Raw genomic sequence first — 24,001 nt, 5'->3', positions numbered from 1 at the left:
ATAAATAATATTTTATACTTACAATAAATAATCTATATTGTTATATAACATTATTTTTAAGTATTGACAAAATATTTGTAAAAATTATTGATATTACTAAAATTCAATTTGAAAATAATGATAAGAATTTTATACCAAAAGATATAAACAATCAAAAAATCAAGTATATAAATAAAGAAAAAAATTTAAAAAACTTTAATGGTCATGCCCTGAAAAAAGTAAAGTAATTTTATATTATCATTTAATCATAAATTATCATTAATACGACTTTTAAAATAATTATCATAAAAGTCAACAAACTTACTATACATGATAGAGTGTAGTTGAATGATGATGTAAGATTACTTTACACTATCAGGGTATAACTTATCTTCTCAAAGAATTATTTTTTGAACCTAAGATTAAGAATTTTTTTTATCACCATGACATTAATATGAAGTATCCATCAGCTTTACTATCGTTGGTGATTAATCTTCAGTTGTAGAATTAATTGAGAATATATTTGAAAAGAATTAACAAATTTTAAAATATATAAGATTAGATGAGAACATTTGTTGGAAGTAGAAACTATTATTGAACAAGAGTGTTCTTCAGATTTATTATTGAATGAAAACATTTTAAGAGTTATTTTTACTCATGTTAAGTCACATGTCCTATCTTACTCCTATATCTTGCTATTTAGTTTTTTTAAAACCATAGTTAATTATAAATGAATTAAAAAGCATTAATTATTAAAAAATTAATTTATAATTAACTTTATAACTCTACTAATCATAATCGTTAGTTAACAATCTAACAAATGAACAAAAGGACTAATTTATAAAACTAAAGAATTAAATGTTACAATTAAAAATTAGGAGAATCAAAATTGTGAATTTAAAAAATTAAGAAAACTAAAGTTACCATTTAACCTAAAAAATACTTGTCTTACACTAAACCAGAGAAACAAAAAATATTATTTAAGTGTATAAATCTCATTTAAAAAAGAAATATTTTTTTTAAATAACCTTCCTTGGAATTCGATATTAAAAATAAAAAGAGGTATAGAAATAAAACCTCAATTAAATGAAAAATATATCATCAAACAAGATAATTTCAGTTATATATATATATATATATATTTGAATTTAACATCCAGGACATTATTTTTACTTATATTTGACACTAGAAGTAAGATACTCCCTCCCTTATCTTTTATAGGGAAAAAATCTAAAGTTAAGAAATAAATTGTTTCTTAAATCATCCTTTGTTGAAACTTCATAAGGAGCATAAACTCCTATTAAATAAAAAATATTTTAAAGATAATATCATTAAATTAGAAAAAAAAGTAATTGATATTTTTTTAAATAAGAAACATTTTTATATTATGAAAGAGAACGAATGAAGTATAATTTATCATAGTTAATGTCAATTTCAGATCTCACAGGACTGCAGTTCCACATTCCCAACCCAAGTCAAAATGGTTTTGCCTAAATGTGTACACATCCTGACATCCAAGTTGATTATATTAAACCAACAAATTATTAACACATTATCAATTAATAATTACCACAATTAATTTACTACAATAATTAAATAATATGATTTACTTTTAGAAAATACTAACAGCATCCTAAAATCTCTGGTTAGGCCGTTAAGGAAGTAAAAATGAAAAAAAAAATTAACACTGCTACCATGATGTTCAAGTTAACCTCATCTTAATTTTTAATAAAAAAAATTTATTTATTAATTCCTCTTAACCAATATTTTCAAGACCCTTTATTTTTCTCAATGCCACATTTGACTTTGTTGCAGGCAAAGACAACTTTACAATTCCACAATAAGTAAATTTCAAAAACTGTGATCCAGATACAACGCCACCAAACCTGAAACATTTTATACGATTGATACGAAGGTGAGACAAATTTCACGTGAAATTAACCAGGACATAATACAATCAAACATCATTTAAGAATCTGGATCACAATTTTCCAGGGTCAAGCAATCCAACTCTGAAAAGACAGACACCATTGAACATATGTGAATGAGATCAATAAAAATTACACCAGAGTTGGCTAACACTTAGGCCTGTCCATCATTTCCTTCCCAACACTGAAGTTTGAACACACTCCCAAGACAATCAATCAGTTTACCAAGCAACCATTTCAACGCCCATTTTATATGTGGTCTGTCCCGCTCAAATCACTGTACACTCTGCACTATCTCTCTGCATTTAGGAGGCTAAAGCAACTTCTCCAAGCAGCAGAGCTTCATTCGTATGATATGATACGAGGGAAATGAAATAAAAAAAAAGACCCAGCTCCAATAAACATAGCCCAGTACACTGTACAAGTTTTAAGGCCAGTTAGGATTTTCCTGGGAGAAAAAGAGGCTGCACGGCCCCACCTATTAATTCTTCCCTCTGTTAAAAACTTTAAAGCCGAACCACAGTGAACCAACCTTCCCTTTTAGTGACTTAAAAATGTAAAATACTAATTGAATTGACGAGCATTCACTGTACAAGGGTTGGCCAAAGTAGAAAAGCAAGTGATCACCATGACAAACTATCTCATAATATTCCATTCAAAACCCTCTGATAATAATCATACTGCCGTGTCCTCCAAGCATCCAGGCTACTGCTAATGAGTGAAAGCACCAAGGAGACACATTGCTGCCAAAAAAAATTATAACACTCTTAACAATCACACCCAGAAACATTTGACAGTTAAATAAGTAACATTATTAATATTGAAACCTCTTCAGTTAAACTGAGATGGAATCGCTTTCGTAGGTTCTGTATCGTCCGAGCACCACCTTTAAAGCATGGGAAACCTGAATCCTGATACCAGCATCACCCAAAAAAAGAGAGAAATTCAGAGGAAATCCAACATGAATAGGAGAGAGTATTCCCTGATACACATGCAAAAGAAAAGGGGGCTAAGAGGCACACAATAGTGTACATGTACGGTTGAGAATAAAGACTAATCTTATCACTTAAAGCAAGTGAAATATGAGGTCATTTGCTACATGAGGCAGTCTACAAGTTTACAATCAAACATCATCTACAAGTTGGGGAAAAGAAAAAGGTAACCACTCTTTCTTGCCCTTGCCTCTAATCAAACAGGTGAAGCATCAACTTTATGCACAAATTAATGTATCATGAAAAAAGGGGTTGTTCCTGCCTTGTTCAGTTTGGATTCATTGGAACAGCACTTTTCAGACACACAACCTTGGTTTTAAAGCCATGTTCAAGAAAAATCTTTCTCATTTTCCATCCGCAGCCCATTGCCTAAAACAAGTACTGTATTTCAGTAGGCCAATGGTATGGTAGATACAGGTCATCCACCATTTCCATACCAAATGACAACAAAACGTTGAAACATGTATCACTTATTCACCAAAAATTTCTTGTTATGATTATTGAGCTCAATGATAAATGTCAACACCAAACAAATACCTACCCTCCTATAACTACAATTTCAATAGAAATTACTAGTAAATTGCTTTGCATTTCATGTACTCCTGAAATGCAAAGTGCATCACACATCACAAGCTTCCAAAGAATATTCTTGTGACCCTTCTTATTCCCAAAGAAATGAATTTTATATATTGTGTCAATTTTGCAGATCTAAGTCGTCCAATGAGTATGAAGAGATTCTTGAGCATTTCATTGTCTCGGTGGTCTCTCATTATGCTCTCCAGTTTTTACCTAACTTAACCATAAATTGTAACACCCATTTTTTTAAAAATAAATTAAAAAAGATTTTATTTTAAAATAGAGTTTTAAAAAAATAATGTGATCTTTGTAATTAAATAATAAGGAGAAATAGTTTTATTAATTAAAATAATTATTTTAAGGTAAATAAAATAAATATATGTTCTTAGAAAATAAAAAAATATTTTATGTATTCATTTGATATGGATTAAAATAGAGTTTATTTTTGTAAAATAATAAAATAAAAAAATAGAATAAATAATAGACTGAGAGTATCCTAACTATAAATAGATACATATTAGGTTAGTTTTTACATTTACGATTCATTTTCCTTCTCCTTCTTCCAAAATCCTCTCTTTCCGCATACACTCAAACCTGTCCCAGTAAAACTACGATTCAAAACTTGTTAATCGTTGAATCATCGTAAAATTTGATCACCAGGTTAGAAACTCATTTTCGCACATCCCCACTATTGGGATTTGCGAAATAATGTCTGTGAAGAGAGAAATGTCCCTCGCACGGAGACAATGAAATGAAAATTCCAATTTTTTCTCCTTCTCTCTAACGCTTACAGACCCTAGCAGAATAACCAGAGGAAAAGTTTGAGGAATCTTAGGGAATCGCTAGAGACGCAGCTATCGATGCCAAACTACACACATGAACCTGTTTAGAGGTAAGTGATGAGTTTATTGCAATTGGGATTAGAATGAACATGTGTAGAGACCCTTAAATGATCAAATTGAGATTTATTTTGGGATGTTTATTGTATTGTAATTCTTCCTTTACGATTATAATTATGAAATTATTGTGTTTGACGGACCAATTGATGTTCTGATAAAATTGAGTGCTCTTGGTGTTTTCGTGTTTTTGACCTATGATTTTGATTCCTTTGATATTGATATGATTATGTGAAATTGTTTGAGGGATTTTACTCCTTATGTTGAGAGAAATATTTTTGTATAATTAGTTTGTGTTTAGAACAAGATTTATTAGATTAGCATGATAAATTGTTATATTGAGATCAAGAAATTGTGTGTAAGGGATAAATTGAATGTGTTAATTTGTGAGATACAAGTAAACATGTGATGGTGAATTGTGATGTGAGATGTTAAAATTGTGAACATGAAATTTGGTTGTGAATAAGTGTGTGATTAATACTTGAGGTGATATTACTTGTGTTGTGAGTTGTGAATTATACAATAATCCGATTGGTATTTACCTTGAGAAAAATGTTTATGCACGAGATGTTAAAAGGAAAGTGTAAGGTCCCAAGTTAAGAAGCTGAGGTGTTAAATTATAGCGCAATACGTGAGGTTTTAAAAGGAAAGTGTAGGATTCTAAGTTAGAAACCTGAGGTGTTAAATTGTAGCGCATTGTGTTAAATGTGTTTGAAAATAAGTTTGAGGTCGTGGGTACTATATAATTCATGAGCAATGCCTGCATGCAAAAGTTGTTTTAAGGGTTGAACCTGAATCAGGAAGGTAAGACTCTAACGAATTCTTTGAAAATCTTGGGGGTAAATACACTCGGTTCGAGTGTTCCTTTAAACCTATGTTAGAGCATTCTCGCAAAACAGAGTGATCCTCACTGGTCACCTTATGATTTCACTTAGTGAGAGTGACCTAACATACCCATTGTGTGGTGTGTCTTGTTATGTACTCCTAAACGTTCTGGTGTTGTTTTTCACTGACATGGTATCACATTGCATATAGGATTGAGTCTTAGTGTATTTGTTGCATAACGCTTATGTAATGATCATTATGACTTACTACGTGATGGTAGATAATGAATTGTGTGAGTGTGAGATGTTGTGTTGTACTTAAGATTTGTTGTCTGAACACATGATTAATGTGAAAGTGTGGTATGCAATTTTGTGATTAAATCATTGGGACAAGTGATGTTACGCAATGAGTGATAAAATGATACAAATTGTGCTAAGTTGAGCTTATTATACTTTTACTATATATATGTGTCTTCGTTTATCTTTGTCTGTTTAAGAATGTAATAATTCACTCCTTGTGTGTTGTTTGTGTTTGAATCTTGTGATGATCTCGAACCTTGTGTTTGTGAGAATAGAGGACTAGGTGGATTGCTTTAAGGAACCTTGTGCTGGAGAACGTCGGGACACAATGCTTTGATAAGATGTGACATTGGAACATAAGTTTCTATTTTAATTGCATGATGTTCCAAACATGTCACTTTAGTTTATTTTATTCTACTACTTAACTTGAGTTCTTTTGTGAACTTGAACGACCTTATTTTGAGCTAGAGATATTTTTAATAAGTTTTATTTGCTAATAGTGATTTGAATATGGCCCTTTTACCTACGTAAATTTGTTTAAGTGATTTGTATAAAATTGATTTAATTAAATTCTGAATTTTTATGTTTTTCTTAATTATATGTATGTCGGGGTAAATGGTATCACATAAATCAACAAGATTCACAACAGAAATCATGTTAGCTAACAGCTCTTTGCATAGGATGTGAGCATCAAATTGTCTGAAAATACCATAAGCTACAAGCCTACACTGCAGCATGTAAAGTTAAATATAATTTTAGATAGTTATTAGTTATCAATCTGTTAGTAATTAGAGTGTTAGGTTGTTAGTTAATTGCTGGTATCTATTTGTTTGTTGGGCTGAGAAAAAATAATTAAGAAAGATCGCCAATAAATAAGAGGAGAGGTGGAAAGAGAATAATAACTTGTCAATTCTCATTTGTGAGATAATTGGAGCCTTTAGGCATTGGGGTGCAGACCCTTGAAGTTCTGCAAATTAGGCACTATATTCGAGGGAGAAATCCCTTATTCTTTCTAATACGGTATCAAGTTTCTATCGTATAATGAGATATTTTCCGTCAGTAAAATTTGCAAGGTTGTTTGAGAGAGCACAACGTAAGCTACCTATTGTCCTGTTCTGAGAAACTGGAAGTACAAATCACAACCAGACAGAACACAGGTGGACTCAATATTATATGACCATGGAACCACAGGGAGCTAACATTCATATTACCTGCAACATCTCAACAAGAAGAATGATGCGCTCAGCATGCTTGCGGCAAGTAAGGAAGCCTTGAATGCATAAAACCTGAAATGCAGAGGACAAAGCAACATGTCAAATTAGAGCTATCAATAGCATCTATCATCTGTGATCAGAAAGAGTATTCATCAGCACCTTAAAATAATCAAAGAACTCGCTCGGAACACCCTCAGCATCAGAATCCATAACCTAGCACAATCAGATTGTTGTGAGCTTGTGATCATTGTATAGAGGGAATCTAATATCTAATCAAATGAACATTTGAATATGGGTACTATAACAAAAAGCAAATAATCTAAGTTTTACCTCAAGAAGTTCACGTGTTAATTTGAAAGGTGCACTTTCAAAGTTAACACCACCAGGTGAATTGGAAAGCATGAAGCCAAAATCGATATGTATGATATGACCTTCTTCATCCAATAGGAGGTTTCCATTATGCCTATCCTTCACCTGAATGACAAGAAATGAAAAAGAGAAATGGGAAGAACAAGAAGCATTCAATAAAAATAAACAGTAACATGTTGTCATTCAAAGCATCATTTAATAAGTTTCGCACCTGCAGAAAGTAGCACACCAGGGAATATCCTGCCATACTTTCAACAAAGTTTCTCTGAAACAAAGAAAGTAAAATTATCAAAGTAAAACAGAATAACAGAAATGTTGTCTCCATTTTAAACATAAAAACAAGGTGTTCTTCATCACACAAGTTAAAATTAGTAAAATTATTAAACAAACAGCTTCAAAAATTAATAACCTCTACACAAACTGTGAAACAAATGGCACTAAACAACTATGCCAGATTAAAGGACAAAGACATGGGGAAAGTAAGGAGCAACTAGACTACATTGATCAAAACAAATCAACTCTAGTATGCCCCAGAAAAGGGTGCTGAGAAGTAGAACTTAAAATAAAAGAAAACCTTTGCTTAATAATTTAAATTTACCAGCAATATGATACAAGAACAATAAATCAGAATGCAGAAAATGGCACAGCAATATTCCAAAGTATCAAGACTCAATTGAAACACGCCAAAAGGTTTGTATGTGTTAAATTTTGGATTGGAAGTATTTAAATTCTTCATATATTATCTAATTTTTTGTTTGTTCAAGCAATATATACTAGTGGAACAAATGCCAATAAGAAGTTCATGCAAATCATAAGATGAACAAGTTCAGTCTACAATAACTCAGTGCATCTGCATCTCTAAATTACCTGGGCAAGTTTAAAACTGGGAGAATTTTCTTGATACTTAGCATTGAAGAATTCACGTAAACTTGAGATGTTGGGATATCTACTTTTGATGGAGTGTAGAGAAGCCTAGAAAGCACCAATATTTTTTAATAGTAAAAGAGAAAAAACTTGGACATTTCAATACATGTAAAATGAGTTGAGCACAGAATTACCGTATCTGGAATTGTTTCAATAAGAGCTGTGTAAGACGAAGTACACAAAACTTCATATGGGCGGAGCCAAAGGGGTAGACCAGCTTCTTGGAAAATATCTAGCATCAAAATCCGATGATTTTAAGCAACATGTAATGAAACACACAGACGACAGTCTGCATTGTGGTTTAAACTCACATAAGAATTTAGAACATAATAAAAATATGATCTAATATGTTTCCACAACAGCTCTTTGTACTATAATCCAAACTTGCTCATTAGACAAGTTCATCCATGCTTTAGTAAACACTTCCCCTTACAACTACTGCATTAAAAACTGCAAAGAATAGATTTACCAATTCTCAAAGTGCACATCCACGACTGAACTTATATGAGATCATGAATAACATAGTATTATTATACAAAGAGAGCCTTACATGACATAGAAAATGAAATGAGAATGAAATTTCTAAGGAATACTGGAATAGTTAATAAAACACGTTCTGAAATTTAAAGATTAAAAAGGCTTCATTTGGATCCAGGGAAGCAGGTGAAAAGAGAAGAAAACACAATAACTTGAACAAGAATTCTGTTGTTTAAACTCAGCAAATCATATAAAATAATAGCTATATTTATTTAGAGTTAAAAGAACTGGATTAGAAAAGAAACAGTTACAAGAAGGTTGGTCATTTAGGAGTTGGTTTGGTTCAGTTCAGTCTAAACTCTGAAGTTAGTTTGGTTCAGTTCAGTCTAAACTCTGAAGTTAGTTTGGTTCAGTTCAGTCTAAACTCTGAAGTTAGTTTGGTTCATCAGCTTTTTGCCCATCCCTACTAAAGGCACAAGAATGGTTTTATATCTAATAGATGTAAAACAATTAGAAACTTCCTAATTCTTAACAAAACAACTGTTTCCTGTCATTCAGATCCTACTCAATCTAACTTCAAGCATGCATAGGCAAATTATAAACCAATGTTTATTAAAAGGAAAGGCAGTCTTAATTTTACCTTTTATACTTGTTCCATTTGGACATAGATTTTAATCCTTTTATAGATACATGCTGTCTAAACTTCATATAAACAAGAGTTGTGGGGAACAAGTTATAAAAGACAAAACAATTGAGAAAAACTTTTATGCAACATAATGAACATCAATGGAACAACAATGACTAATTGTGTACATGAAGGGGGAAACAAAAGGATCTGAAAGACCACTGACCATAGAAGTGAGAAATAAGTTGAACAGCCAGATGCTCCTGCCTGCAATCATCACCACTCTTTACAATAACCTATGTGAGAAAGGGAAAATTACACCATCATGCTCAAAAGACAAATAACCAATAACTAATACAATACAAAAAGCCAACCACCATACTTATAAATAATAATAATAATAATAATAATAATAATAATGATAATAATAATAATAATAATAAAGTACACGATAATGTGCTTTAGACACTGCTTTTGACACAGTGAAAATATTGTTTGCTAAGTACTGTATGTAATTCAATCTTGAATCTATTATGACTTATGAGAATTCTTCCGTGTTATGTACAATTAGGATCTACCCACAAAAAAGATATCAGCATACAAAGAATTCAATATTCAGAGTCAGCCCTTTTTCTTAAGAGTCTTAAGCCTTCAATTCTAAAATATATGATGCTTTTTCCACCAACCAAGTAGAAAAATTGTTGTTACACTGATATTTTTAAGCACTTTTTGAAGGCACAAATTGAGAAGCCAGTGTGTTTAAACTTATTTGTTGAAATAGGCACTTATTTTAATAAAATAAGCAACTTTCTATTTTTTTTAGTGTGTTTGTCTAAACTACTTCTACTTAAAAAAACAGTTTTCTGCTTATTTTAAGGGTCAATTGGTTTAAATTTATTTGTTAAAATAAGCAGTTTTATGTTTTTTTAGTGTGCTTGTCTAAACTACTTCTGCTTAAAAAAAGCAGCTTTCTGCTTAATTTAAGTAGCAAATCCTATTTGCTTCTTAAAAAGCATTTATTTTAAAGTTGCTTTTTTAAAGTTTAAACAAACTCACCCTAAGAAGCAAGTCTTATCTACTTCTTAAAAAAGTGCTTATTTTAAAGTTGTTTTTTATTTTAAGTTTAAACAAACTCACCCATTATTAAGTTTAATTGTAAAACCCATTTTGAAAATAATTTGACTGTAATATTTCTATGTCAAGGATCCAAAGCACTGAATCCCAAGTTAGAAAAAGTAGGATTTATAGCAGCACAACATTCTTAGCCCCCTCCCCCCCCCCCCCCCCCCATATAACAAAGCACATTTATAAAACATGATCTTGACTCTAAATCAATATTTCAAATAAAAAATGGAAAGGAAATAATCTTAATGAAACAAATGGTGAGAATTTCTATTATAGTAAAATAAATTGATCAAGAGATCCTTGGGTTCATTGTTGTTCCAATTATGCATGTTAAAGATATGATTTGATCCCAATAAATAGGGAAATACCTCAGCTGATAATTTGGGGTTATACTCATTATTATGTTTCCTTATATTGTACTTTGAGTAATTATAAAACAGAATAACATGTGTGAAACAACACAAAATTACCCAGCAAAACACTGTTATAATGCATATTGCATAAATATTACCACTTCTATAGTTTTATTAATAATTTAATATATCCAGTGCATATCTTCAAGCGTTTCCAAAATAAGAAAATAACTACACATAAAGCAAATTCTTTCACTTAAAACATGCACTTACAGATCGCAAGTCCCAACCATGTAACTTTCCATATATGGAAGCCTTGCATATCCTATCCTTCTTTGCCTCCCAAAGTTCACCAGACAAGGCATCGCTAGCTTTGGGATTAAGTCCATTAACCTGTTGGAGGAATCATGTTATATATGACAACTAAACAATCCTGAGGTTAAGTAAAAGTAAACTTCAATAATTATGGCTTACCCTTGGTTGTGCATCGGAAGAATCTTGACCAGCACCTTTCAAAGGGAGTCCAAGAGGTGCTTCCCCTTTAGCTGCCGCAGCCTACCAAAAGTTCAAATGTTGACAATAAAAAACAAAATATTCTTCCAATTAAGGAACTCTTTTAATGCATAACATTTGGGCAATCTAAAGCGCGCAGTCCACTTTGACAACCAGCGATAGAAAAACCAATCCTTATTGACCCATTGATTGATGAAAAGTAGGAAATAAAGTAATAAACAGCATCAATTTCTTTCATCATAGGTTGCACAATGCCTGGAGGAACCAGATCATCAGACATATATATGACAAGTAATTTCTTAAGGAGACATGGCTGACTTACTTTACGACTCAAAACAGATCAGAGAAGCTTAGACAAAAGTAATGTCAATAGCAGCATTATTAAAAAAGCACTCTATCTCACCTTTACTTCCTCTATTGCCACAGTACTTGGAACACGGCGATGTTCCTTCCTCCGAGGTGGTGCTTGATCCTCAATATCTTCCAATCTAGCCCCAGGATCAGCTGACAACACTACTCGTACCCATTCCAAATCACTGCCACGTCCTGCTGCGGCTGCATCATACACACACTCTCTATGAACTGAAGCAGAACGCTGACTGCCACCATGTAGATCGGCCACTTCAATCTCCTCTGGCTGACCATTTAACTGCATTTCCACAGAAAAATTCACACTAACAAATTTGATTTTTGCCTCAGACACATGAGTCATTGCCTGGTCAATTGCATGAGCAGTTGAACTGGACATCCTATCGTTGCTATTGCGGTACACCTCTTGTGCTGTCCGTAATGGATAAGCCCAAGGGGGTGGTTTTTGCAAGAGTGCATCTCCATTTGCCAAAGGAATTCCCCCTTGAGAAAGTTTCTGAGAACTGGATGCCTCCTTGGAATTACTAGAACAAACAATTTGCATGGAATGGAACATATCAAAAATACGCTTTTCACTTTACTATTATTCTTCATAGTGTTGAGGAGTATTATCCATGTAATACCTTGGCATTTCACATCTCAAAACTTCTACACAGATCAGGTAAGGTGCCTTCTCCCTAGAATTCAAGAGAACAGCTTCATCTTCAGGTATATTAAGCACACGATACATGCCCTTTCCCAATGGAAAACAAACTCCTAGAAATATATAACAAGCAAGATTCATATAGAAGCAGGGAGATAAGTGAAATCTACTTAGCATAAGCAACGGAAAATGCAGCAACTTAATTGGCATTCAGAACACATCTAAAGGATATATCTTTACGGAAACTGCATTCACATTACAGAAATACTTTTCCAAGGATCCTCCTAAAAATGGACTGTCAGAAAAAACCAAAAACATAGAGCCTGTTTGATTACTGTTTTCTAGAACATTTTTTTGTTTTAAGAAAATTAAAATTTTTTATGTGGGATCTCAACCCACTAAGAGTCAATGTCTCGGTGGCTCCACACTATGACACTTCACCCAGCCTTACTGGTCAACCCCTCTATAGCTAGCCCTTTCCAAGATATGACCTAAGGGTGATCACAAATATGGCAGTTTTCCAGCAGTGTTTTAAGTTTTATGAACACATAAAACCCATAATTTCAACACCTAAAATTATAATTTCCTGTATGGAACTAATAAATCAAGCTTGTCTTTTTTTTTTCTCACATAAACTTTCAATGGCCATGGGCCATCTCATAGGCGGGACCCACAGAATTTGGCCTATCAGTTTATCAAACAGATATTTTCTTCTCTTACTTTCAAAATTGATTCAAAACAAAACAAGATTATCAAACAGATTTTTTTTTCCTTCCTTTTCTTCTAAAAATAGTCTAAGAACACAATCAAATACACCCTTAGTTTCTTAACACTATCTCCTAGAGAAATGAAAAAATAAAATGACAGATTTATGGGAAAATTCACCATTTTTACTTCAAAATCCGCTGATAGCCACCCAAACCAGTTATTTTGTTAAATATTGAAAGGAACAAAGAAAATACACATGTAAAACCTCTCACTCTGAACCAAGAGACAACAGCCACTAAAACAATTCAGACTCCACTCTTTGGAAATAACATTTAACCTCCTCAGTTGAAACATAAAAAAATATACAGGAATATGCTTCCTTAAATGAACATCATTTAAAAAATATAAATAATGGGTAAGAAGTACCTCCAGTGTTCTGAACCTCTGCTACATGTAAATTGATTTCTACAAGTGCCTAGAAATAAAAGAATAACAAAGAATAAGTCAGAAAAGGAAACTATAAACACGTATATAGAATACATACATATTTCTGCAGTTATGTCTTTAACAATGTTAATTAGATTGAAAAAGCATCAACAAATATTTTAAGGAAATAACCTCACGAAGAGCACTTTTGCGATCTTCAATGGGAAATACATCCACTAACCCATATGATGTATCACATAATGACTGCACAAACTCCATTGAATCATGGTAAGCCCCTTTCCGGAACTGCGACAAACTAATTGGTAATGGTGGCTTTGTGCTCAATTTTTCACTTTGCTGCTTTGGGGATCCAGGATGCTTCTGGCAAAATAATATGATAACCCCCAAATGAGGCCATAACAATATGATATATGAGAAATCACCTTTATCTTAAATTAAAAACAAACAAAACATAAAGGAGAAAATGAAAATAAATTTCAGAATGCATTGATACTAGTAGTAGTACTCCTCAGACCTACAACTACAGTCAGAGACATCGCAAATATGGACCATTTCTGATGTCATGCTATCATGCATGCAATGTATCATGTTTATTTAAATTGATTTCTCAAAAAAAATGTATGTCTTTTCTCTCAAAGACCGACTCCAATAAAAGCTTATACTTAAATTAGTAGGTAAAAGCTCATCAATGGCTTCACTATATATATATCAAGCCCCCTCAAGAAAAAGTCTTTAAAGGCAAGGCCTAATTTTTACAATATGCTGAATATCAGTTTTTGTTTTGAAGAACAAAGGCAGCAAGGTTGAACTTTCTAACCACCTGGTAATAAAAGATCCAATACCATGTTAAGGGCCAAGTCTCCAAAAAACTTAAGTTATTAGGTAAAAGCTCATGAATGGCTTTATTATATCTCTAAAAACAACCTTTCCCATTTCATAAAAACATATTAGTTGAATCTAGTATGGATAAGTAAGAGGCATTCCTAGCTAGAAAATATATATCAATTCCATAAGTGAAGGGGGGGAAAAACTGTAAGCCTGGGAGCTTTTATTTGATGAGAATGGCCACCTGGGATGACTGCCGAATTATATAGTTAACCACAGGAAAAGAGTTAGTCTTGATGTTAGCTACAAATAGAAAGAGACATGCACTTTGGTTATTTTGCAATCAAACTGATTCTTTCCCATAATAATACCCTGTTGTAATGACACCAGAGTAAATGCTAATGAAAGGTCATATTCACTGCGTGACTAGGTTTTCAAAATCATTCCAATGTTCAAAATAGAGTTCGAAGAAGGACTAGGACTTTAACATTGAGGAGCTAAAATATAAAAACTTAATGGGTTTCAATTCAACAGAATAGTGAAAATTCAGTGACCCATATTATATAATATATATTAAGAGTCAACTGAAAAAAAATTATGGAAACTGGGAAATTTTGAATTTTTCAAAGTAGATGGGGTGCCTGCGGGTAGTCAAGCCAATAAAGTGGCTGTTACAAAAATTTAAGCAATGTCAGAGTCCAAATGGACATTGTAAAACAGACTTTCTATCAAGAAGTCACAGAGAGCCATTAAGCAACTTTTATGGTTAAAAAAATTAATTAGGAGTCTGTATATATGGGTTCCATTCACACTTTTTTGCTTTATATTCCTGATTACACCGTGGAAATAAACCAAATTATAAACAAATATTCAACAGACCTCTTTCTGTCTTTTTGAACCCAATAGCTCTGAATCTTCAATTGAACGGTCACGGTCTCTGAACAATTTACGGAAAAAATTCTCTGTACCTGGACTACTTTCAAATAAACCACCATTATTGCTGTTTTCATTGACCAGACTACTTTTAGCATCTTCAGGGTGCACACGAAATAGTCTTTTGAACAAGGAAAACTCAGAAGACTCTTCTTCCTCACCATTGGCAGTACCCTCTTCAATTTTATCATTTGTATCTTTCTTGTCCTCAAATTTATCCTTAAATAATTTACGAAAAAAACCTTCTTTTTCATCCTCTTCGGCAGGTTTGGCATATTTCTCTTCAAAATTAGCAACATCTCTGTGATCATTCCTATGACTCCCATCCTTCCTATCTTCAGATTTCTCCCGGAAAAACTTTCGGAAAAATCCCTCTTTATCTTCATCTTCTATTGTTTTAGTATGTGTTCTGTCCTCAGAATCATTCTTGCTATCACGAAACAACCTCTTAAATAATCCCTCTGAACTTGAAGCTATGTCTTCATCTTCGCTTCTACTGTCCCTTAAGAGCCTTCGAAAGAAACCATCCTTTTCCGAGTCGTCATCGTCACCTCTACTGTCCCTTAAAAACCTTTTAAAGAAATTATCTTTTTCAGAGTCTTCATCATCTTTCACAGATGACTTCCTAAACAGAAATGAATCACGAATTTTTTGGCCCAGCTCATCATCACCTTTGCTATCTCTCAAAAGCCTCTTAAAAAAACCATCCTTTTCTGAACCATCATCGTCTTTGTCCACTGACTTTCGAAAAAGCAAAGCATCTCTAACCTTCGGGCTAGGCATAAACTTCTTAAATATCTTGTTCTCATCAGGAGAAAGTGGTTTGCCGTCCTCTTGTACATTGTTTCCTGAGGAAGGTGAAAATGATAAAGACTTCTGAGAAGGTGGTGAGGATGTTAGTGACAACAAGCGATTTTTCGACGACAATAACCTATTCAAAACTTGGCTCTTGCCTCCCGGACTCGGGGGTTCAGTTTGGGGCCTTATTAGAGGTGGCCACTCACCCATCAAGGTGGCAGCGATCCGACATTTCTCCTGAATCCTACTAATCCCGTTATTGTCATCAGAGTCCTCAAGCTCTGCCATCAAGAACCAATGCACCTTCAAAGCAATCTTAAGTGACTTCGAGCACACATCTATCACATACTTATCCAAGGATGGACTAGGCTTGTGTATCATCATGTAACATATCTGGAACAAATAACTCTCAACACCTTGCAAAGGAAGAGTATACATTCTATTACAGAGATAATCACGCACCCCGGCATGATCATGCTTGTATAAGTAGCTAACAGCAATCCACTCGCAGAAGAACGCCGAGTCAAAGAACCTAATGAGCCACCCATTTTCACCAGAATCACTGGTCAGGTTCGACCTCGATGCTATTTCCCGGGGTTCTTCAGCATAACCAAGAGTCAACCCTAAAAACCTCACCATCCTCAACCTACCATCATCAAAAGGACACCCTAATTTCAATTGGATCAAATTCAGAACAACTAAAGCACATTAATGCTACTGCCACTGGCTACCCTTTCAATATAAACCCTATAAATCCTTTAAACCTTGGTGAAAACCCTAACCCTCCCACAAATCAATATTACCCTCTTTCCAATTGCCCAATTCTGACGACTACTGCAAAAGCAAAACCCGAGCACCGAGACACTGAGCAGAAACCTTTGCAACAGTCATGCGAATAAAATAACAGAGCAACGATTATAAGTTGTAGGAATCCGGAAACTGAAGCTAAAGGTGAAACGATTGAGGATACTGCGACACAATTTTGAATAGGAGGGAATGAAGATACCCGAATTGCGATGATATTTGAACCTGATTCTTCTAGTTGTACGAGGACGTGGAATTCAATCGACTATCGCAGTGGATCTCCGTAGCTTCTTTAAACGACGGCGTTTTGTGGATGATTGTTGCCGTGACAACGGTGCTGCAGTGGAGGTTCGTCGTTACTTTTTCAGAGTGAAAAGACAACAAAGTTGAGGTCCGAGTTCATTAAATTATTAAAACATGAAAATATAAAAAGAAAAAAAAAATCATTCATATCTTTTTAACATCAAGAATAAATAGTAAAATTCATCTCCAACATCAACATGAGATGAGATGTGATGGTAAAATATCCATGAAAATTTACCATTTGATTGTACAAAGTGTAATAAATTAATATTATTAAATTTATAAGATTATTTTATTATTAAGTTGCAATATGAAAAATAATTTATCAATAAATTATATTTTCTAAAAATTAATTTGATATTAAATTGTAAAGTTTAACAATCATTTTATTATTAAATTATTTATAAGATTAATTTGTCACACTCTATTTATATTATTTATATTCAGTTACTAAATTTAATTTTTTATCATTAATTTATTAGTATTTCATATAAACCTATTTGACTATTTACATTAAGACTAAAATATTATTTCTTTTTTTACTAAAATTATTTGTTTTTGTTTCATTTTAAAAGATATCTAAGCCTTCAATCTTTCAATGTGAGTCATTATTGTCCTTCTTTTGAGTGACAATTTTCTATTTTGTGTCTTTATTTTGAACATTTTTTTTCCTGATTTAAGGCAGAAATTTTGCCTCAATGAATTTTTCTATATAAAAATTAAAAATCATCTAATTACAATTTTGTCCATATACTTGTAATAAAATTTAGTGTAATGAAATATTACTATTTCATTACTATTATATTTTAAAAAAATATTTTATTCATTTATTTTCTCAATTGTATTCTTTTTTAATACTAATTAATATTGATAATAGTGTATTAAATAAATATAATTCAACCATAACTAAATTGTCTACTATTATTCCTTACAGATTCTTTAAAATTACTACAAGACAATGCCAACAAATTTAAACAATTCATTCTTGTAGCAGTTTTAAAAATATAAGTGTAACTATGTTAGGGGATTTGTTACAATGAAAATCAAATTGGTTACAAAAATTGGAATATAGAACTGAAATGAGATGTTTTAAAATATAAGGATTAAAAGAGAAAAATATTATATCAAACCTATAAAATCCAACTAGATTAGAATTTGGATAATTAATATCCTTCCCATTACGTTCCTCCTAATATTATATTTATTATTAGTTAAATTTTATTTAAGAATATAAAATTATAAACAAGAATCCTTAAAATAAAAAGTAAAATCCATAAAAAAATTTGTGATTTTCAATCAACTTAGTTGATAAAAAATAATATATATAATTAAAAGAGTGTGTTAAAACTATTGAAATTCATCTTTACAACTTCATTCGAAATGTTTTTTTTTCTTTACAGACCTCCTTCAGATATATTAGAAGCTATAAGATCCATCTATATGCTTATATGGATTTAGGTACCCTTCTTTCAAGTTTCTTTCAAGTAATGTCATTGGAAGTGTAATTTTCAGTCTTTTAAGGTATGTTTAAATTGATGATAAAGAATGAAGTTGAGTGAATTGAAACATGATAGAACGAAATGAATAGGACTAAAAATATTATTTGAATGCTTATAATGGAGTGGAATGCAAATTCAATTCCAAAGTTTCATAAAAATAAAATAAGAACAAAATAAGTTACAACTTTTAACCGTTCCTATTTTATTTTTTCATTTCTAAATCCGATATCAGTCATTCACTATTTTAATTTTGTAAAGTATAGAAACCAGCAAGGGGTGCCAGGAAATGTAGATCTCAATCATGGTGTGAAAGCAATGGAAAGTCTCATGAAATATTTGTACATCGAACAAATGATGTTTGGTACTATATTGACAAAATTTAAACTCTAAAGCAGAAGATATTGGGATCCACATCCTCCTGGAGTATACCCTGAGAAGGGAATTTTGGGAGGCCACTAGCAACACATTTAGCCACCTCAAAGTATGATTCGTCCCTTCGCATGCCTTCCTTGGTTAGTGCCTCAAATTTCTCTGTCTTCAATCTCCAGCTGCCATTTATCAAATTGAAACTATACAGAGGAATGAATCGTTGGCCATACACAGCTAAAAACTCTATAGCTCTTAGAATGTACTCAACATCTTCTTCACTCATGTAGTATGGAAAACTGACTCGAGTCCACCCTGGCTTTACTCCAATATAGCCCTGCGCAATAGTAACAAACAATTTTGGTTTTAAATTCTGACTCGAGTCCACCTTGCTTCACTGATGCAATGACAATGTAAAAAATTCAATTACATTAACTTTTAAAATAATTATCTTAAAGTAATCTAAATGATGATTTGTAATTGGATGACAGTGGAAACTACACTTTCATTGCATAAACATTAAACTCTTGAAAAAAAAATCATGCTTTGAGACTTTGTTTCAAACCAGATCATGTGTTTAAAAATCAATAGTTTTATCCTTGTATTTTCTGAAACATGGTGTATTTTGTCCTTGATTAGTTCAAAATGAAGTATAAAGTGAAGAACAAAAAAAAAATTTGAATATAAATGTGAGTTGAAGTCTCACATCAGATAAGAAGAGAAGGTTTAAAAGTGATGAGAAGACTTATAGATTTGAACCTTAAGATTTTGGATTAAAATATATTGTCAATTCACTTATATGAATTGATCATTGTCCATTAATAAAAATTGATATTTATCCTCTCAGTTTCACAATAAGGACAAAATCCACCACATTTCAAAAATACAGAATCAGGCCGATTCTCAGATTAATTTTGAATAAATCTTAAGCGATGTAAAACACATTTTACACACTTAAAACATACTAATATTTAAAGTTGATGGGGTCATGTTTTTCACCTCTTGAACTGCTGATCTAATGGCAAGGGATTGAGACTTGTTGATGTGGAGCAATTCGTGGCCATAAGGTCCAGCACAAGCACACCCTCCTCGAGCTTGAATGCCAAAGAGGTCATTGAGCAATGCTGCAACAAAAGGGCCATGAAGTGGTTTACCTCTTTGGTTCCCCGTTTCTGCCCACAAATCAAGCTCCCCTTCATTTTCTTTGTTACCATCACTCCACTCACCAGCTGAGGAAGAGTTGGTGGTGGTAGAGTATATCAGAAAGGACAATATGGCTTGTCTCTTGGCCTTTAAGTTTCCTAGAACCTCAATGTTGGGGTTTGAACCAAACCTCTCGAATGCCTTGTTAATGTACAGTTGTTCCCGTTTTTCAATCTCTTCATAGCTTATGTATTCCTTCACCCAAAATGCCAATGCTGCTGTCACTGTCTGGATTATTGGAGGGGTGCCTCCAGTTTCCCTTTCCTCTATGTTCTCCAAATATAATGTATCCTGCATTAAATGATAACACACAGTTGATGATGATGATTGATGAAGTTTGAAAAGAATATAAGGTGAAGGGGAAGAAGATGTTAAAATGCTTTGCAAAATGAATATTGAAATGGATTGATGTCTACATATTTAAAGTGGTTTCTGTAATAGGTAGGTTGGCATAAAAAGATAAAATTTAGATGCAGTTTCTTAGGTGTTTTTAGTGTTATTCTTCAATCAGAATTGAAGTTTCACCTAGCTAACCTATGATGTCTTTAATGTAAATCTTTATCATGCAAATTATTGAGGTAAAATTCTAATTCTGATTAAAGAAAATTATCAAAGGAACTGCATTAGTATTGCCAAAGGCCAAGACACAAGATCCTATAGATTTTCCAAAATTTCCAACATGAGATGGTGATTTACCTGTTCATTGAAGCCATTGACATAAGTCACGGTTCCACCTCCACAAGTGGACGGTGGTGAAGATCCTAGCAGGTATAGGGCCTTATTCATGAGGAGCACCCCGGGAGAGTCAGGACCACCAAGAAACTTATGTGGACTTAGGAACACAGCATCATACCCATCACTCTCACCTGACCTCACGTCAATCTCCACGTATGGACCACTAAACAATCAAATAAAACCATTAGTAACTTTCCAAATTTTCCCACAATCACAAACTCATGTACAACGAGAAATTATTGTATGATCTGACACATGTTTATGATCCTCATCGATTTCCACATGACAAGTATGAGTTTTGAGATTTATAAAAAAAAATTAATAAAATTTGATTACATATCATGGAGAGATTAGTCAGATATATACACATATGGACGTCTTAAGACTACATATTAATTCGCCATGTACAACACATGCCCAAAATTCTATAAAATACCTGGCTGCAAAATCAAAGCATGCAAAGGCTTTGTACTTATGAAGAAGCTGGGCAATTGCTCGTGTATCTGAGTAAATTCCAGTGACATTGCTACAAGCAGAGAAAGATCCCAACATGGGTCGGTTGGTATCTCTATAGGCCTCAAGTTGTAGCTTTAGAGCATCAATATCAAGCAACCCTTTTTGATCAAGACCAATCTCTACCACCTCAGCCAAGCTTTGCCTCCAAGAAAGGAGGTTTGAATGGTGCTCATGAGGTCCAACAAAAACCACCCATCTTTCTTCTGTGCCAAGGCTCTTCAAAACCCTTTCCCTCAAAACAGATGGCACAGCGATTCCCATCACTTCTTGCAGCCTCTTGATGGCTGCAGTTGTGCCCGAGCCACATAATATGAGTGCATCATCTTCTCCACCACCTAAACATTTTTTAATGTACTCCCTTGCTTCGTGTACCATTTTTGTTGTCCTGCTTCCCACGTAACTGTCGCACGTGTGAGTGTTACCTATACACAGAAAATAACAGATTCAGAAATGTTCCCACGTTTAAAATTCTAGTGGCTTCTATAACTTTTCTTGAAAAATCTGGAAGACTAAGTCGAGCAACGTAACTTCTATATACATATTAAAAAAAACTACCAACATATTATAAGAAAGACTTCAATTTCTAGGCACAATCAGTTGATCTTGATAATGAATAATTAAAGTCAACAAATTTATCATACATAACAATTTATAAGTAGATGACCGTGTAAGTATAAATACATATACCAGTTACTCTTATAACAATTCAGAGCTTAATATAGTATATATATTACATATATGATAAAGGGTGGCTTGGTGTAATGATGTGAATAACTTACCATAGAAAGGAAGAAGGTGTTTGATGATGAAATTCTCATTGTAGTGAAGGCTGCGGCCTGAAGCAGTGTGATCAGCATAGACAACTTTTCGTTTTCCAAATGGGGAATCGAACTCTGCATCGTTACCAATGATTTGTGACCGCAACCAATGCAGCTTTTCCTCCACTGATTCATTACACGGCAAACCCATCTCCACGAGCTTCTTGAAGGACTCAGAGTGGTTGCAAAAGTCATGAGATGTTTCTGATATGCTTGTTTTGGATAACACTCCAACCTCGTAGTTGGTTTTGTCCACGCTTTGGTCCATGCATGGTTCGGCTAATAAGGGGTGCTCTACTACTTCCATTATAAAGAACAACTGAATAAAATGGCGTATGATGTTGTTTATGTAACGCAGCATATAAGAAAAAGGTGGAAGTAGAAGAAGGCTTTTAAGAGAAGGCCAAATATTTTTGTTGATTTATATTTTGGTAAGAGTTAATAGTTTCAGTGGGATGTATATTATGGGCTGAACAAACTTGTGGAGCCTTTTTACTGTGGATATGTCTACAATTCAGGTAGCTCGCGCCCACTAGACAACAAGTGCAAAACATTGTATTTGAACATTACTTTAAAATGGAACGTTTCTTTACAATTATAATATTATTTTTTTCTTTCTGTTGACCACCAAGTGCATGGTAATGATGGTATCTTACTTTTTCTTGAACCAGGTAATGGTAATGGTGTATTACCTGACCTTAGTTTTTGGAGAAGTTTTCCCCCCTTAAGTAAACTGGAAGGAACGGTAGTTTGGGGAGTTTCATCATAAACAGTAATTATTTTATTTTATTAGAATACATAAGATAAGGTCTTGGTTTTTAAGAAAAGGACGTGTTCCGTATGTTTAATTTATTATAAGAAGTTAAGAACACGTATTTTCAGTTTTTTGAAAATTAATTTTATTTATAAAATTAGTTTTGCATAATTTCTAGGTGATTGTTTAATTTTAAAAAAAAATCCATTTTTTTAAAATATTTTTTATTATAAAAAACCACTTATAAAACTTAGAAGAAAATTAATTTGTAATTAATTTTCAAAATGGAAGTGGTGCTTACACAAAAATTCTAAAAGATATATAAATCATTTTTTATGTTATTTTAAAATTACCATTTAACAATATAAATGAGAATTCAATGACCTGAATCATAAACTTTAATTTTAGATCAGTTATAAAACTAAAGTTAAAATATATTTTTTATTCCATTCACCCTAAAATCCTCCTTCACCTCATTAATCAGAATGCACTCCCCCAGGCCAGTTTCCTAAAACCCTCCAACACAGAACCAATTCCATTACTCCATTGCAATAGGGAGAGAGAGAGGACTTACTAGAATTTCATTTTCAGTGTTTTGTTTGCGCCAATTACATCCGATTAGATTGCTGGAGTAGTGTGTGTGATTGTGGTAGGCATCCATAGGGAGGCCCGCTGGAGATCTAAATTTTGTAATTTTACTTTTTAACCCCAAAAAATATAATTTTATAATTTAAATTAAAAATCTAAGATTTGGTTATAAAAAAAATTATACATAATTTTATGAGAACCAAAAATGAAAAAAAAAATTATAGAAACTAAATTTAAATTTTACTAATTTTATGAGAACCAAAAACTAATTCTTAATCCAAAACTTAATCATACTTGAAATCCTTCTTGTAAAAGATGTGTTTGTAGGAAAGCACGATGATTCTAATTCTCCAGGCCAGTTTTTCACCAAAAGCTACTTCATTTCCCTAAAATTCAAACTCAGCTTTCTCGTCCTGTGGATGTGGTTCCCACGATAACCTGTTATTGTGGACAAAATATGTTATATTTTAGGTGTTATCTAGCAAGTTGATTGTAATAATTAAACTTAAAATTTATAACTTTTATTTATATATTAACACTTGTTCTGTGTACAAAATAAAATAAAATTTTAATTGCAACTATAAGTAATATTGTATG

The 24,001-nt window shown here is 32.7% G+C and overlaps 2 protein-coding genes across 4 annotated transcripts; both read right to left on the bottom strand.

Moving 5' to 3' along the window:
- Positions 1–1,849: 1,849 nt before the first annotated feature.
- LOC114413221 (phosphatidylinositol 4-kinase beta 1-like) lies at positions 1,850–17,024 on the bottom strand. 3 transcript variants are annotated; one of them, XM_028377488.1, is made up of 17 exons: positions 16,825–17,023; positions 14,967–16,694; positions 13,434–13,622; positions 13,242–13,290; positions 12,088–12,220; positions 11,499–11,988; positions 11,057–11,137; positions 10,856–10,975; positions 9,331–9,400; positions 8,137–8,234; positions 7,946–8,050; positions 7,290–7,343; positions 7,040–7,183; positions 6,869–6,922; positions 6,707–6,781; positions 2,735–2,818; positions 1,850–2,650 (listed from the first exon to the last, which is right to left on the bottom strand). In XM_028377488.1, exons 2-17 carry the CDS (start codon positions 16,455–16,457, stop codon positions 2,549–2,551), a joined length of 3,339 nt encoding a protein of 1,112 aa, XP_028233289.1. In that variant the 5' UTR covers positions 16,458–16,694; positions 16,825–17,023; the 3' UTR covers positions 1,850–2,548. The 3 variants fall into 3 exon arrangements, with proteins under 3 accessions (XP_028233289.1, XP_028233290.1, XP_028233288.1); XM_028377489.1 differs by having other exon boundaries at positions 2,735–2,889; positions 14,967–17,024; XM_028377487.1 differs by having other exon boundaries at positions 14,967–17,023.
- A 1,665-nt stretch (positions 17,025–18,689) lies between these two features.
- LOC114413220 lies at positions 18,690–22,458 on the bottom strand. Its single transcript, XM_028377486.1, has 5 exons — positions 22,024–22,458; positions 21,165–21,666; positions 20,690–20,891; positions 19,790–20,284; positions 18,690–19,127 (listed from the first exon to the last, which is right to left on the bottom strand). Exons 1-5 carry the CDS (start codon positions 22,421–22,423, stop codon positions 18,804–18,806), a joined length of 1,923 nt encoding a protein of 640 aa, XP_028233287.1. The 5' UTR covers positions 22,424–22,458; the 3' UTR covers positions 18,690–18,803.
- Between the last annotated feature and the right edge of the window lie 1,543 nt (positions 22,459–24,001).

The sequence above is a fragment of the Glycine soja genome, chromosome 5, assembly GCF_004193775.1.
Source record: "Glycine soja cultivar W05 chromosome 5, ASM419377v2, whole genome shotgun sequence".
In the NCBI taxonomy this organism is placed as follows: domain Eukaryota; kingdom Viridiplantae; phylum Streptophyta; class Magnoliopsida; order Fabales; family Fabaceae; genus Glycine; species Glycine soja.
This window is presented reverse-complemented; position numbering and strand designations above follow the sequence as displayed.

Coding starts and splice junctions, on each gene's coding strand:
- LOC114413221 (XM_028377487.1), bottom strand. CDS start 16,457: ATGGTGAGGTTTTTAGGGTTGACTCTTGGTTATGCTGAAGAACCCCGG. Junction 11,138..11,498: donor TGGCAATAGAGGAAGTAAAG/GTGAGATAGAGT, acceptor AACTTTTGGTAG/GCTGCGGCAGCTAAAGGGGA. Junction 7,184..7,289: donor TGGTGTGCTACTTTCTGCAG/GTGCGAAACTTA, acceptor CTTGTCATTCAG/GTGAAGGATAGGCATAATGG.
- LOC114413220 (XM_028377486.1), bottom strand. CDS start 22,423: ATGCTGCGTTACATAAACAACATCATACGCCATTTTATTCAGTTGTTC. Junction 21,667..22,023: donor ACACCTTCTTCCTTTCTATG/GTAAGTTATTCA, acceptor TTCTGTGTATAG/GTAACACTCACACGTGCGAC. Junction 20,892..21,164: donor TGCTTTGATTTTGCAGCCAG/GTATTTTATAGA, acceptor TTGATTGTTTAG/TGGTCCATACGTGGAGATTG.